Genomic DNA, 17,196 nt, shown 5'->3' on the forward strand with positions numbered 1-17,196 from the left:
TAGTATGCAGATATAAGTGAGTATATACCATTTGAGTCTTTCTGCTTCTGGGTTAACTCACTCATTATGATCATTTCTAGCTCAATCCATTTATCCACAAATTTCAGGAATTCCTTGTTTTTAATAGCTGAGTAGTATTCTATAATACTCCTTGATAAGCCAGTTCCATCAATCTGTGCTTCCAATGGTGTATGACAAAGAAGTAATCAACTTAGCTTATTTATTTCAGTGGAAGAGAAAGAGAAGGAGTGGCTAGTGTTTGCAGCATAGACTAGGGGCTTAAATTGTTCTGATCATTGCTGAATATCCAGTGCTTAGGAAAAAATACCTAGCGAACTGTAAAAATCCTATGAATATTGAGTTGATGATAAGCAACTATTCTGTGACCTGTTTGGTCAATGATTAAACACTCCCAGCTGCTCCTAGACTATTCAACAATTTCTGGTGCTTTTCCAGATCACAGACAGATGAAAACCTTCAGCAGCCCAAGCAACTCCAGCACCATCACTGGCTTCATCCTCCTGGGCTTCCCCTGCCCCAGGGAGGGGCAGATCCTCCTCTTTGTGCTCCTCTTCATCACCTACCTCCTCACCCTCATGGGCAACGCTTCCATCATCTGTGCTGTGCGCTGCGATCAGAGACTCCACACCCCCATGTACCTCCTGCTGGCCAACTTCTCCTTCCTGGAGATCTGCTATGTCACCTCCACAGTCCCCAACATGTTGGCCAACTTCCTCTCTGACACCAAGGTCATCTCCTTCTCTGGGTGCTTCCTGCAGTTCTATTTCTTCTTCTCCTTGGGGTCTACAGAATGCTTTTTCCTGGCAGTCATGGCAGCTGACCGCTACCTCGCCATCTGCAGGCCTCTGCATTATCCTGCTCTCATGACTGGGCGCCTCTGCAACACCCTCGTGATCGGTTGCTGGGTACTTGGTTTCCTCTGGTTCCCTGTTCCCATCATCATCATCTCCCAGATGTCCTTCTGTGGGTCCAGAATGATCGACCACTTCCTATGTGACCCGGGCCCTCTGTTGGCCCTCGCTTGTTCCAGAGCCCCACTGATGGAGTTTTTCTGGACAATTATAAGTTCTGTGCTCCTGTTTGTTCCTTTTCTCTTCATCATGGGATCTTACATATTGGTGCTGAGAGCTGTGTTTAAAGTTCCTTCAAGAGAAGGTCAAAAAAAAGCTTTTTCCACTTGTGGGTCTCATCTGATAGTAGTTTCACTCTTTTATGGCTCAGTGATGATCATGTATCTGAGCCCAACCTCTGAGCATGAAGCTGGAATGCAGAAGCTTGTGACTCTGTTTTATTCTGTGGTTACGCCCCTCATTAACCCTGTGATCTATAGTCTGAGGAACAAAGATATGAAACATTCCCTGCAGAAGATTTTAAAACCATGGAGACTAGAATTTTAAGCCAATAAAAAACATTCGTGTGTGTGTGTGTGTGTGTGTGTGTGTGTGCAAATATTATTCAACCACAAGAATGATTAAATCATTTACAGCAACCTGAATAGCATGGGAAAACATTGTGTAAAGTAAAATATGTCAGTTATGGGAAGTCAAATACTGCATGCCCTCACCCGTGTATATAAAGTTCTAAAAAATGCCTAGGATAATGGTCACAAGAGACTAGGAAGTATGAGGACAAAAATGACTAGGATTTTGAATGTTCTCAGCATAAAAATATGATAAGCATTTAAAATAATATTTATGACAATTACTGTTAGACTATATGCATTGTATTTGTATACTGAATGTCAGCCTGTACCTCACACATATGTATTTCAATTAAAAATGAAAATGTAGATCCAGGCGTACTATGACATGCCTATAAGGCCAGAACATGAAAGGTGGAGCTGAATGGTCAGAATTTCCAGAGAGCTTGGATACATAGCACAATCATGTTTCATAAAGCAAAAATAGAAGAAGGTGGTGGATCATGCCTGCGATGCTTACCTTTCCTACTGCTATACTAAACACAATACCAAAAGTAATGTAGGAAAATAGAAGGATTACTTTGTGCAGATGATAATCCACCATTCGATAGAGCCAAGACAGATTCTAAGGCTGAGAACTGGAGCAGGAAGGCTCAGGGATAATTGCAGAAGATGAGGCAAAACGACTGTATGAGCCAAGGCGATGGACGAATACAAGAAAACAGTGTTCTCCGGATACAGCAAGGCAGCTGTGGATATGAACCCACACTGACTGTGAAAGCATACACAAACTCACACAAGATCAATTTATACCACATCCCAGCATGGAGAGGGTAGGAAGGCACAAAGTCCCAACTCTAATCAAGGATAAGGGGAGTCAGTTTTCTTTAGGCATATAATCCCCAGAATATTAATCTTGTTCCAGTGAAAGGCCACACATCCAAGGTTATATGAGCAGCACAAATTGCCCTCTATGTCTTAAAAAAAAAAAAAAAAAAAAAAAAGGACACAAAGTTGGATGGCAGAGAAGATTTGGGAAGAGTGGTAAGGGAGTAAATTAAGATCAAAATACATTGTATGAAATTCTCAAAGAATAAACGGTTTAAAAATTTTTTTCCTGTGAAACCTAGGACCACTTGCCCAAGAATAGCAACACCCACAGTAGAATTGGCCCTTCCTTATCAATTATCAATCATTAATCAAGAAAACACCACAGATATGCCCGTAGGCCAGTCCTGTTAGGAGCCATAGGACCTTGCCTGACCTGCCCCAGCTGGCTGAGAGGCCCTGCTGGCTGAAAGCCACAGCTGTCTGCAATGCCTGCGATAAACATTATGCCTGGCAACCATAAAAGATCCAGCCTGGCCTTGAGAAAGAGAACATTCGGTGTATCGCGACTTCTGAGTAATCGCCCCCTCCTCATCTGCTGCCCTTGGGGCCTGGCCCAGAAGATTTTGTAACTTTCCACTGCATTCCTTCCTGCCCCGCCCTCCCTGAAGCTTACTTTAAATTTGAATACCCCCTTACAATAAACGGCTCTTGACTAGCAAAGTCTCCCTGAGCCCTATCGTCTCTCTCGCCCGTTCTTTATCCACAGGCCGCAACCCTCCTCGCTCGCCCTCCGAATAACTGGATCCGAGGGTCAGGAAACAGTCCAACTGAGGTTAATCCTGGGTGACTGTAGTTTATGCCAAATTGACAAAAACAACCCAATCATACGATCCTGCCGACTCGACACACGGACACATTGCTATAGAGTAACATTGCATTTGTTTATTCTTTTTTTTTTTTTTTAGCCAAAGGACATACTTTATTAGCTCCTGAGCTCTAGTTCTCCTTCTCCTGTACAGTTTTGGTTCCACGTAGTTGCCCAGTCCGGCGGGCAGCAATGAGACCCACTTTCCGCCCAGCAGGAGCATCTCTCCGGATAGTGGAGGGTTTGCCAATGTACTGGTGGTTACCACCTCCAAAGGGATGTTCCACAGGATTCATGGCCACACCCCGTACACGTGGCCAGCAGTTCCTCTTTGCCTTGTACTTGTGGTAGGCCCGACCAGCCTTCAAGATAGGCTTGTCAATTCTGCCTCCACCGGCCACAACACCGACGACAGCCCTGTTGGCCGAGGAAATGACCTTCTTGGACCCCGAGGGCAGCTTCACTCGGGTCTTCTTGGTTTCTGGGTTGTGGGAGATGACTGTGGCGTAGTTCCCGGAGGCTCGTGCCAGCTTGCCCCTGTCCCCGGGCTTTTCCTCCAGACAGCACACGATCGTACCCTCAGGCATGGTGCCCACGGGCAAAACGTTGCCGATATTCAACTGGGCCTTCTTGCCGCAGTACACGAACTGCCCAGTGTGGATCCCCTCCGCGGCGATGAACAGCTCCGTCCGCTTCTTAAACCGGTAGGGATCACGAAAGACCACTTTCGCGAGGGGAGCGCCGCGCCCAGGATCATGAATGATGGATGTCCTTCACGATGCCCTTGATGTAGCTGTGCTGCTCGGCGAAGTCCACAGCACGGAGGCGCGCGGCGCCCTTACGGTGCTTCACGTGCGCGCGGAACACAGAGCCGGCGCCTTTCCTCTGTCCTCGGATCACACGGCCCATGGCGGCGAAATCTGCCGGTGAGCACGGCCGAAAGACCGTTTGTTTATTCTTAAGCCCCTATGTTAATATAATGATATAAAACATAGTCTAACACTTACAACTCCCATATTATTTTAAATTGCTCAACATTTGACAAATTCAATGTATCTTTAAATTATCCACTCTTGATTGTGGGCCCCTGTAAAATCCAAAATAAATTGCATGCTTTTTTTTCATTTTCCTTTCATAAATTTCATACATGAGAACTGTATTTACAGTATTTCTATCCTATCCTCTCCCTTTTGCAACTTCTCTGATGCCTACTACTCCCTCACAATCTGCAATCTTTTATGATTTATTATTGTTATACACACAACACATATATTTGTGTATATATATATACACACACACACACACGGGGTTAGAGATATGTTTATCTGTGTATATAGAGATAGGTATTTAGAGAGCAGTTGAGAATTATTCTGGTTTAAGAAAGTAGTAATATTGTTATCTTGTAGATGCATGTCTTCACCAGCTACAGGTAGTTGGCTCGGTTTATAGCACCAGGCATGAGTTCCCTTCTACTTAGCAGGCCTAAAGTCCAATTAGGTGATTGCTGGTTACCCCAAATTACTAGTTACCTCCAAAGACACAAGTGCTACTATTAAACCCTTGGATTATCCTACCATGGTCACTGTTGTGGTTCATAGGCTTTACATCTTGTCAGACTACTGATGGCCTTTCTCCCTTGGCAGCTGACACAGAATCTTCCAATACAATGAGAGCTAGTCCTCCGGGAGAAGGTGTGCAAATCGGTTCCAGCTTGATTCATCCAACTCCTATGTCTTAGATGTGGGGCATTTCCCCATGGCTTTCTCAACCATCCTTAGTGTTCTTTATGGCTTCTTCCCCCATCTCCCTCAGCACTACCCCCTCTCCCTTCCTGTCTCATTTCCTTCATTTCTCTAAATTATAGAACTATGTTCGACTATCTCACTCTCTGGAGATCTTCACCCACTCTTCTTTAATCCAGGTTATATAATCACATCCAAAAATTCAGAGCTAGGATCCACAGATAAGAGAATATATGCCATGCCTTTCTGAGTCTAAGTTGCCTCACTCAGTGAAATTCAATTTACTTCTACATATTAATCTACAAATTTCAAGATTTCCTTTTATTTTCTTTGAATCTGAATAAAATTCCTCTGTGTATTTGTACTGCATTTTTGTTGTCTATTCATCAGCTAAAGGATGTTTAAGTTGTTTCCATTTCCAAGACACAGTGGTTTGAATGTGAAATATATCCCATAGCCTTGGGCATTTGAACACATTGTCCCCAGTTGGTGGCACTGTTTGGGTAGGTTTACAAAGCACAGATCTGATGAAAAAAGCAGGTCACTGGGGGCATGATTTGATATTTAAAAGAATCACTTACATCCAGTTTACTCTGTGCTCCTTGCTTGCAGTTTGAAGATGTAAGCGCTCAGCAACTTGTTCCTGCAAAACGTGCCCGGTGCTTGTTCTCACACCTCAGCGTGATGGACTATCATCTCTCTGGAGCCATAATCCAAATAAATTCTTTTTTCTATATGTTGCACTGTACATACAGCTATTTAGGTAAAGTAGAATGGTCATGGCTGTCCCGGTTATTTATAGAATAGAATGTTGAGTTTTGGGGGCATATGAGAAGGAGCAATATAGCTTTTTAAGAATTCTCCACTGTGTATTCCAGAATGGCTGCACCAATCTGAAGTCCCACAAATAGCAGAAGTCATGCTTTCTCTACGACATCTTCAGCTGCATTAACTGTGGTTTGTTTTCTTGATCTTAATTTTCCTGATATGATAAGATGAAGTCTCATAGTAGTTATAATCAGAAGTCCAATAATTGCTTAGAATGTTGAGTGTTTTTTCAAGATATTTCTTAGCCATTTTTGTTTTGTCTTTCCAGAACTGTCTATTCAGAGCATAGACCATTTTTAACTGGGTTCCTTGTTTTCTAGCCGCTTTAATGGTTTTTGTGTATTCTGAATATCAAGTCTCTATCAGATGTGCAGCTGTGCTGTGTTCATTCCTTTGCTTCTTTTTGCTATACAGATGCTTTTTACTTTTGTGAGGTCTCATTAGTCAATTGCTAACTTTAATTCTTGATCAAATGGAGTTCTATTCCATAAGTCCCTTTCTGCTCCTATATCTTACAAGGAACTGGCCATGTTTTCTTCTAACAGTTTCGGTTCTCTAGGTTTCACATTGAGATTCTTATTTTTCAAAAAATGGTATAATATATTTTGATTATATTGCTTCCCCCACCTGAACCTTTCACATCCCCACCCACTGTACTTCATGTTCTTGCCCCCCTTCCCTCAAAAAGTCAGAAAAAAACAAAAATCCAATAAGATCAAAGAAAGAAAGAAGGAAAGAAGGAGCAACACACACGTGCGTGCGCACACACTCATGCAAACACATATTTTGTGCATTTTGTGTTGGCCAACTATTCCTGGGCATGGACCAGCTCTGGAGTATGGTTGATGGATCCAGTGACACTCTGTTTAAGAAAACTGATAATATCTTTCCTAGTAGGCATCAATTGCAAATAGCTTCTTAATTAGGAATGAGACTTTGTGTCCACTCCCCTTATCCATTCTAAGGTTTTGTCTGATTTGAGCGTGTACAGCTGTTGTGCCTCCTCTGTCTCTGTAAGTTAATATGTGTATCAGCCCTGTTATGTCTGGAAGACAGAGTTTTCATTCACCACCTCTGCCTGTTGCAATCTTTCTACCTCCTCAGCTGCCCAAATCCCTGATCCTTGAAGGGAGAGCTTTGATAGACAACCCATTTAGATATGAGTACTCCAAAGTCTCTCACTCTCTGCATGTGGTCCAGTTGTAGGTCTCTGTGATAATTATCAATTACAGCATGAAATGCTTCCCTGATGAAGTTGAGCAATTCTCTGATATGATCTGATGTATAGCTATACGTAATTAGGAGTCGCGCTATTGCTGTATTCCTTTAGCAGAATAGTACTAGGAGGTTTTCCCCTAGGCCCACAGTCTATTCAGTCTCAGGTTCTTAGCTGCTTTTGTGTGTCAGGTATGGGTCCCACTTCACAGAGTGGACCTTAAATACAAGCAAAAGATGATGTGTTACTCACCCAACATTCCTGCCACTGTTGCACCACTGTATCTCACAGACAAGTTGCTTTTGTAGGTCACAGAGTTTGTAGTTGCGTGATACTGATGATGACTTTTCTCATCCAATAGCATGCAGAGTACCTTCCATCACCACAGATGCCAACTAGTCAGCAGAGGTGAAGTTACTAGTTGGGCACAAGCTCAGTGTCGCCATGTTCAGCGATATAAGTAAGTAGTGTTCTCAACAACAGGGATGGTCAGGTTGTAGAAGATAAACAATGAGGCATTTGTTCCATTTGGAATTTATTTTTGTGCAAGGAGATATGTGTGAGTCTAATTTTACTTTTTTTATTTTTAATTAATTTTTTCTGATTACATCTCAATTGTTATCCCATCACTTGTATCCTCCCATCCCTCCATCCCTCCCGCATTCACCCTATTCCCCTTCCCTAGTTCTATGACTAAGGGAAACCTCCTCCCCCACTATATGGTCATAGGCTATCAAGTCTCATCTTGGTAGTCTGCTTATTCTTTCTTTGAGTGCTACCAGGCCTCTCCAACAAGGGGAAGTGGTCAAATATGGGGCACCAGAGTTCATGTCAGAGTCAGTTCCTACTTTCCACATAACTGTGGAGAATGTTCTGTCCATTGCCTAGAACAGAGTAGGGGTTTGGTGCTTACTACTTGTATTGTCCTTGGTTAGTGCAGACTGCCTTGGGCCTCGATCCACCTGTCATAATGTTCTTGTAGCTTTCTAGGACACTCTGTGTCCTTCTATTTCCCCATTCTCCTATATTGCTCTTACTTAGAATCCAAGTCGGATGTCCTCACATCTATCCCAATCTCCTGGTAAGTGAAGACTTTCATAAGACATGCCTTTTGGGTTAGTGCCCAATTATAAGAGAGTATATACCCTGTGAATCTTGCTGCTTCTGGCTTAATTCACTCAGTATCATCATTTCTAGTTCCATACATTTGTCCACAAATTTCTTTATTTCCTTGTTTTTAATAGCTGAGTAGCATTCCATAGTGTAAATGTACCACAGTTTCTTTATCCATTCTTCTGCTGAGGGGCATTTAGGCTGTTTTCAGGTTCTGGCTATTATGAATAAGGCTGCTATGAACATGGTTGAGCATATGTCCTTGTGGTGTGGTAGAGCATCTTCTGGGTATATTCCAAGGAGAAAAATAGCTGGGTCTTGAGGAAGCTCTATTCCCAGTTTTCTGATATAGCGCCAGATAGCTTTCCAAAGTGGCTGCACTAGACTGCATTCTCACCAGCAATGAAGGAGTGTTCCTCTTTCTCTACATCCTCGCCAGCATGTGATGTCACTTGAATTTTTGATCTTAGCCATTCTGATGGGTGTAAGATGGAATCTCAGTGTCATTTTGATTTGCATTTCTCTGATGACTAAAGACATTGAGCCTTTCAAGTGTTTCTCAGCCATTTGATATTCCTCTGTTGAGAATTCTCTATTTAATTCTGAGTCCCATTTCTCAATTGGATTATTTGGTTTGGTGGTGTTTAATTTCATGAGTTCTTTATATATTTTGGATATTAAACCTTTGTCAGACATAGGGTTGGTGAAGATCTTTTCCCAGTCTGTAGGCTGTAGCTTTGTTCTCTTGACAGTGTCTCCTGACTTACAGAAGCTTCTCAGCCTCATGAGGTCCCATTTATTAATTGTTGACCTTAAGGCCTGGGCTGTTGTTGTTCTATTTAGGAAGTTGTCTCCTGTGCCAATATGTTCCAGGCTCTTCCCCACTTTTTCTTCTAACTCATTTAGTGTCTCTGGTTTTATGTTGAGGTCTTTAATCCACTTGGACTTGAGTTTTGTACATGGTGACAAATATGGGTCCAATTGCATTTTTCTACATGTAGACATCCAGTTAGACCAGCACCATTTGTTGAAGAAGCTATCCTTTTTCCATTGAATAGGTTTGGTACCATACTGTTTTAATTACTGTTGTTTTATAGTACAGCTTGAGATCAGGAATGGAGATTCCTCCACAGGATCTTTTATTGTACCAGATGGTTTTAGCTATTCTGAGTTTTTTCTTTTTCCATATGAAGTTGAGAATTGATCTTTCAGTATCTTTAAAAAATTGTGTAGGTATTTTGATAGGGACTGCATTGAATCTGTAAATTGCTTTTGGTAAGATGGCCATTTTTACTATGTTAATTCTCCCGATCCATGGACAAGGGAGATCCTTCCACCTTCTCATGTCATCTTCAATCTCTTTGTTCAGAGATTTAAAGATTTTTTTCAAAAAAGTCCTTCACTTGCTTGGTTGGAGTTACTCCTACATATTTTATATTGCTTGTGGCTATCGTGAAGGGTGTAGTTTTCCTAATTTCTTCATCTGCATGATTGTCATTTGTATATAAGAAGGCTACTGACTTTTTTGAGTTAATTTTGTATCCAGCCAACTCATCTGTAGGAGTTCTCTGATGTTATTTTGGGGGTCGCTTATGTGCTCTATGATATCATCTGCAAATAGGAATAATTTGACTTCCTCCTTTCCCATTTGGATCCCCTTGATCTCCTTTTGTTGTCTTATTGCTCTGGCTAGAACTTTAAGAACTATATTGAAGAGATAAGGAGAGAGTGGGCAGCCTTGTCTGGTCCCTAATTTTAGAGGAATTTCCTTGAGTATCTCTCCATTTAATTTGATGTTGGCTATTGGCTTGCTGTATGTAGCCTTTATTATGTTTAGATATGTGTCTTGTATCCCTTATCTCTCCAAAACTTTAAACATGAATGGATGTTGGATTTTGTCAAATGTTCTTTCTGCGTCTAAGGAGATGACCATGTGGGTTTTTTTTCTTTCAGTTTGTTTATATGGTGGATTACTTGATGGATTTATGTATATTAAACCATCCCTGCATGCCTGGAATGAAGCATGCCTGGTCATGGTGAATGATACCTTTGATATGTTCTTGTATTTGTTATGCAAGTATTTTATTGAGTATTTTTTGCATCAATGTTCATAAGAGAAATTGGTTTGAATTTCTCTTTTTTGTTGGGTCTTTGTGGGATTTAGGTATCAGTGTGACTGTGGCCTCACAGAATGAGTTTGGTAATGTCTTATCCATTTCTATCTTTTGGAGTAGCTTGAAGAGTATCAGTATTAGCTCTTCCTTGAAGGTCTGGTAGAATTCTACCCTGGAACCATCTGGCGTTGGGCTTTTTTTGGTTGGGAGACTATCAAGGATTGATTCTATTTCTACAAGAGAAATAGGACTATTTAATTTGTTTATCTGATCTTGATTCAATTTTGGCAAATGGAATCGATCAAGAAAATTGTTCTTTTCCCTTAGATTTTCAAATTTTGTGCCAAATATGCCTTTAAAGTAGGATCTTACGATTCTTTGTATTTCTTCAGTATCTGTTATTATGTCTCCCTTTTAGTTTCTCATTTTGTTAATTTGGATAATGTCTCTCTGTCATTTAGTTGGTTTGGCTAATGGTTTGTCTATCTTGTTGATTTTCTCAAAGAATCAGCTACTGGTTTCGTTGATTCCTTGAATTGTTCTCTTTGTTTTTGAATTTGTTGATTTCAGCCCTGAGTTTGATTATTTCCTGATGTCTTCTCCTCTTGGGTGTTTCTGCTTCTTTTTTCCAGGGCTTCCAGATGTGTCGTTAAGTTGTTCATATGCGATGTTTCCAATTTCTTTATAAAGGCACTTAGTGCTATGAGTTTTCCTCTTAGCACTGCTTTCAATGTGTCCCACAGATTTGGGTATGTTGTCCCTTCATTTTCATTGAATTTCAGGAAGTCCTTAATTTCTTTATTTCTTCCCTGACCCAGATGTCATTAAGCAGAGAGTTGTTTAGTTTCCATGTGTATATAGGCTTTTTGATATTTCTGTTGTTGTTGAAGTCCAGCTTTAGACAATGGTGATCTGATAGGGTACAAAGTATAATTTAATCTCCTTGAATCTGTTGAGACTTGCTTTGTGACCTACTATGTCATCAATTTTGGAGAAGATTCCATGGAGTGCTGAGAAGAATGTATAACCCTTTGTGTTTGGGTGAAAAGTTCTGTAGATATCTATTAGATCCATTTGATTCATGACATTGGTCAGTGTCATTATTTCTCAGTCTAATTTCCATTTCACTGACCTATCCTTTGGTGAAAAGGATAGGCTATTAATGTGTGGGGATTGATGTGTGGTTTAAGCTTTGTTAATAGTTCTTTTACAAATGTGGGTGCCCTTGTATTGGGAGCATAGATGTGTAGAATTATGATGTCCTCTTGGTTGACTTTACCTTTGATAAGTGTGAAGTGACCATCTTCATCTCTTTTGATTAATTTTTGTTGGAAGTTTATTTTATTAGATACTAAAGTGACTACACTAGCTTGCTTCTTGTGTCCGTCTTCTTGGGATACCTTTTTCTAGCCTTTTACCCTGAGGTAATGTCTATCATTGTGTTGAGATACATTTCTTGAATGCAGAAGAATGTTGGGTCTTATTTATGCATCCAGTCAGTTAGTCTGTGCCTTTTTATTGGAGAATTGAGACCATTGACGTTGAGGGACATTAATGACCAGTGACTGTTAAGTCCCTTGTTTTTTATGTTGGTTGCACTAGAGTGTTTGTATGGTTATGTTTTTGTGACTGTGTAGTTATCTGTTTCCTGTGTAATTTTGGTTGTAGCTTGACACTTTGGTTTGGAGATTTCCTTCTAGTAACTTCTGTAAAGCGGGGTTTGTGGATATGTACTGTTTGAATGTGTTTTTGTCATGGAATTTCTTGTTTTCTCCATCAATGGTTATTGATAGTTTCACTGGGTATAGTAGTCTGGCCTGGCATCTGTGGTCTCTTAGGGCTTGCAGGACCTCTGTCCAGGCCCTTCTGGCTTTTATGGTCTCTGCTGAGAAGTCAAGTGTTATTCTGATTGGTTTGCCATTATATGTTACTTGGCCTTTTTCTCTTGCTGCTTTTAATATTTTTTCTTTGTTCCATACATTTTGTGTTTTTATTGTTTTGTGATGGGAAGTTTTTCTTTTCTGGTCTATTCTATTTGGTGTTCTGTAGGCCTCTTGTATGTTTATATGCATCTCCTTCTTTAAATTGGGGAAATTTTCTTCTATGATTTTGTTGAAGATATTTTCTGGGCCTTGGAGTCAGGCATCCTCTCTTTCCTCAATGCCTATTATCCTCAGGTTTCGTCTTTTCATGGTGGCCTTGATTTGTTGGATGTTTTGTGTCAGGAATTTTTCAGATTTAGCATTTTCTTTGATGGTTGCTTTGAGTTCTAAGATTGTATCTTCTAGTCCCATGATTTATTCCTCCATTTCTTGGATTCTGTTACAGAATATTACCTCTGTGTTGTTTGCTTTCTTCTCTAAGGTCTCTAGTTTTTCTTCTGTCTGTAACTTTATCATTGTTTCCATTTTCATCTTTAGATCATGAACTGTTTTATTTATTTCCTTCATCTGTTTGTGTTTTCCTGAATTTCTTTCAGTGCCTATCTATAGGCCTCTTTTATATCTTCAAGCTGTTTGGTTGCATCTTCCTGTATTTGTTTACCGATTTTATTCCTTTCTTCCATTATCATCTCCATTACTAAGAATTTGAGGTCATTTTCTTGTATTTTGATTGTGTTTGAGTTCTCAGGGTTGCTTTCTTTGGGATAGCTGGGATCTGGAGATGCCATATTGTTTTGGGTTTTGTTTTGTTTTGTTGTTTGTTTGTTTTTTGCATTCTTACTGTTCTTTAGTTGTCTTGCTATCTCTGATGTTGGGTGGTAACTTCTGGTTGTCCATCACTAGTGTTCTCCAGTTCTTGCAGTCTGGGGCTCCCAGTTCTGTCCCTGGTCTCTGTGCAGTAGATCAGATACAATGCATAATAGGTACCTCTATCTTCATCTCTAATTTTCCTATTGTATGTATGCACATTCAACAATCCCAGCACCATTTGTTGATGAACATATCTTTTTTCAAGTGTAAGTTTTTATATGCATTTCGAATATGAAATTGACGTAATTGCACGTATTGGAGCCATAGATTGTTTCCATTGGTCTACATGCCTGTTTTGTGCTGGTACCATGTTTTTTTTATTTCTATATCTCTATAATATACCTTGAAATCTAGTATGGTAATACTTCCAGCACTATTCACTTCACTCATCATTGCTTTGTTTATCCTGGATCTTTTGTGGTTCCCTATGGATTTTACTATCATTTTCTCTCTTTCTGTGAATTAGACCATGAGAAATTTTACTGAGATTACAGTAAAAGTGTAAATTGCTTTTGATAGGATAGCCATTCTTAGAATGTTAATTCTACCAATTCATGAGCGTAAGCAGTCTTTCAATCTTTTACTGCCTTACTCTTCTGCTTCAAGGATTTAAAGTTTTATTTTTAAGCCTCTGAATATTTTAATATCAAAATACATAAAAAGTTCAGACCCACTGATTAGAAATTTTACATTTTTTGGTCTCACACACCTTTAATTCTGTTACCTATGAATCTGTGTTCGTTTGAGGGAGCTTTTTTTACATATACATTTATATTATTATACACATATATAATAAGCTTCTGGGCTGGGTGGTGGTGGCACATGCCTTTAATCCTAGCACTTGGGAGGCAGAGGCAGGTAGATCTCTGTGAGTTTGAGGCCAGCCTGGACTATAGAGGGAGTTCCAGGACAGCCAGAACTGTTATACGGAGAAATCCTGTCTCAAAAAACTAAAATAAAATAAATAAATAAACTTCCTACAGCAAGAAGAACTGTGAAACAATCAGGAATTATATAAATGTTACATTCATGGTGTTTTGGCTATTCGCCTTTGGCAACCTTGAAGAAAACATTTTTCCTATCTTGGTGCATCCAAAATTCTTCATGTAAATCAATATTTATCATATCCCATTTTTATCAACTTAAAACATATATCTAGACCTATAAACATCTTAACCCCTAAACAACAAAGCTTAATTGTAAAACTAAACTATCTGATCTTCAACTGCATCAGAGACTTGAGAAGGAATAAAATCAATTATCTGAGTAGATAGGAAGTGCAGGTTAGCAGCTCCCAATGTGAGAAAATGACAGAGGTAGTTTACTGACATCAACTAAATACCGCATAACAAGCAGTATGACCAGGCACATACCATCATATCACATCAAGGCTAGATGAAGCAACCCAGTAGGAGGAAAGAGGAGTCAGGGTCTTCCCTTCCCCCACCTTCCACTGCTCCCACAAAAGCACAAAGTTAATGTTGAGTGGGATTTAAGTACAATAAGACAACTATTGATAAGGTCAGACATATGTCACTTATTGCACCTTTATGTACGTCTTGCCATGCGGTAACTGTCCCGGTTCATAGGTGTTGCAGCTGACTAGTACTGTTTAATTGCTTCACTCCCTTAGCATGTTGTGTAGTATTTCCTGGAATTATTAAATCCAATCATAGGAAAGACCAAATCCAATTTGAATTATTCAAGTCCTGTATCCTAATTATGCAATTTCTTCAGCAATAGGACCCAACACTAAGCCCTAAGATACAACTAAAGCTTACATCTATAAATTATGTTGTCTTTTTGGGTTACCTCACTCAATATAATGTTTTCCAGATCTATCTACTTTCCTGCAAATTTCATGAATTTGTTTTTCTTTACAGCTAAATAAACCTCCATGGTGCACACGTAACATACTTTCACTGTCCATTCATCAGCTGAAGGACATTTAATCTGTTTCTACTTTTTCACCATTGTGAATAGATTATCAGTGAACCTAGTTAAGTAAGTTTCTGTTGAATCCTTTGGGAAGATGCCAAGGAGTGGAACAGTTGGGTCATATGGCTTGTGTTAGTTCTCTTCAGTGTTTCTATCTCTTTATTGACTTCTGGTTCAAATCCTGATTTATCTTAATTATTTCATTCGGGTGCATATTTATATTTTCTTGGACACCACCCAAACATTTACTGTTGTCTTCTTGGAGTTGAGGAAGTATTTGTTCATTCTTTTTAATTCCTTGAATTCTCAAATAAAGTTAACATTGTTCTTTTAATTTATGTATCATGGAATTCATCTAGGTAGTAGTCCTTAGCAAACATATCTACGAGACTAGTGGGTCTGATGGGAGGCATGCTGTTTTATCCATTCATGTTGTTTTTGTTTTGGGGATGTTGTTGTTGTTGTTGTTGTTGTTGTTGTCTTGACTTGTGCATGATGACTTCTTTCTCTTGTTGTGTGTACAATGTGAGATGCTCTGAACTTCCTTAGATTTTTTTCCACAGCAGGAGATGTATGACCTGAGATGAGTAACTCAGGTAAAGCTGATGGATGAATGGTCGAAGTGGACAAGGAAATACAACTCTCAAACTGCAGGTCCAAGTAGGCCAGGCAAAGTGGTTCACAAATCAAGAGGTTTGCTTGGGGGAAACCTCATGGTTTTCCAGGTGGAAAAAGGTTAGAAGAAGGGAGAAAATGAAAGAAACACCTTCCCAGGAAAAGGGGTTTATACACAAAGAGGATTCACAGACCACAGGTGCAGAGCTAGAGTTGTGGGTTTACAGATGAGGTGTTTCTTTTCTGGTCTTGTCTAGTTGGTGTTCTGTGTGCCCCCTATCTCCGCATGATGTCTTTCCTAAATTTGAGAAATGTTTCTTCTGTTAAATATCTGCTCTATGATGGTGACCTGGAATTCTACTTGTTAATCTATGCCTATAATTTGGAGGTTTGCTCTTTTCATGGTGTCCCATAATTTCTAAATATTCTTTCTTGTCTTTTTCAATTATTTGTGAGCTTGTAATTTTATTATATTTCTCCCTTCATGGATAGCATGTCTAGTATTGAGTTTTGTTGGGTGGTCTTTGGCTCTTGGAGAAAGCACCATCTGACCAGAGGAGAAAAGCTCATTAAAACTATATGTAAATTATGTACATGATAGGTTTATTAAAATTATATGAAAATTATGCACATGAGATGTTATTTTTAGGCAAAGAGTAATAGTATAATCCTTTGTAGCTTTTCCAGACATCATATTGTTATTTTAAACTCCTCCCACCTTCTATATTTACCTCCCTTTCCCTGTCTAAGGACCCTCCCCTTTCCCACTTCACCAATCAGATCACTTGTATCCTAACAGTCTCCTTTGCATTGCTCCATAGCACCACTGTCTTCTTGCCAAGGGTCCCACGTTACCTTCCTGATTTCTGTAGTTACTACAGGTTACGTACTTGCTCCTGAGGATTTAGATCTAGAAGCCTCAAATAAGAGAGAACATGTGATGTTTGTCTTTCTCAGTTTGGTCTATCTCACTGAATATGATCTTTTCTAGTTCAATCCATTTACCTACAAAGCCCACGATTTCATTTTTCTTTACTGCTGAATAGTATTCCACAGTGTGTATGTACCACATTTTCACTAACCATTCCTTTGTTGCAGCACATTTAGGCTCTTTCCATTTCCTAAGTATGGGATGGGCAGCAATAAAGATGGCTGAATAAGTATGGTAAGTCCTTTGGGCATATGCCAAGAGATAGTATATATAGGTCATATGATAGATTTGTTTTAGCTTGTTGGGAACTTTCTACATATATTTCTGTAGTGGCTACAGCAGAATGAGGGTTCTCTTTTCCCCCTAACACCTTCAGAATTTGTTATCAATTGTTCCATTGATTTTTGCCATTCTGACTGGGGTGAATTAAATCTCAAAGGTGTTTTTAATTGCATTTCCTTAATTGTTAATAATAATAAACATTTTTTGGAGATATTTCTTAGTAAACTCTTTTTCGTCTTTTGAGGACTCTATTGGTTCCAACTCCATTTCTCAAATGGGTCATTTGTTTTGGTTTGGTTTTTTTTTTTTTTTTTTTTTTACTTTGTTTTTTGAGTTCTTTATATATTTTTTATATTATTCCTCCATAAGATGTTTAGCTGGCAATGATTCCCTTCTGCTCTGTGAGCTTCCTCTTTACCTGGCTTATAGTTTCCTTAACTGTGGTGAAACTTTTTTGGTTTTGTGAAGTCCTGATTGTCAGTAATTAGCCTTAATTCTCAAGCACATGGAGTACAGAAAGGATTTTT

General features: G+C 39.5%; 2 protein-coding genes across 2 annotated transcripts; one reads left to right on the forward strand and one right to left on the reverse strand.

Moving 5' to 3' along the window:
* Window positions 1-467: 467 nt before the first annotated feature.
* Window positions 468-2,104, forward strand: LOC127187142 (olfactory receptor 11G2-like). Its single transcript, XM_051143356.1, has 2 exons — window positions 468-1,397; window positions 2,069-2,104. The coding sequence occupies exons 1-2, from the start codon at window positions 468-470 to the stop codon at window positions 2,102-2,104; spliced, it is 966 nt and encodes a 321-aa protein (XP_050999313.1).
* Window positions 2,105-3,228: 1,124 nt separating this feature from the next.
* Window positions 3,229-4,075, reverse strand: LOC127186751 (60S ribosomal protein L8-like). Its single transcript, XM_051142988.1, is given in 2 exon segments — window positions 3,229-3,901; window positions 3,903-4,075. Coding segments are annotated over 2 exon segments (777 nt in total). The 5' UTR covers window positions 4,047-4,075; the 3' UTR covers window positions 3,229-3,268.
* Window positions 4,076-17,196: the final 13,121 nt, after the last annotated feature.

The sequence above is a fragment of the Acomys russatus genome, chromosome 3 (genome assembly GCF_903995435.1).
Source record: "Acomys russatus chromosome 3, mAcoRus1.1, whole genome shotgun sequence".
Classification (NCBI taxonomy): domain Eukaryota; kingdom Metazoa; phylum Chordata; class Mammalia; order Rodentia; family Muridae; genus Acomys; species Acomys russatus.

Excerpts from the sequence above, each read along its gene's own strand:
- LOC127187142 (XM_051143356.1), top strand. The coding sequence starts at position 468 with ATGAAAACCTTCAGCAGCCCAAGCAACTCCAGCACCATCACTGGCTTC. Across the intron at positions 1,398-2,068 it reads CCCTGCAGAAGATTTTAAAA|AAGGCTGAGAACTGGAGCAG; the intron begins CCATGGAGACTA and ends AAGACAGATTCT.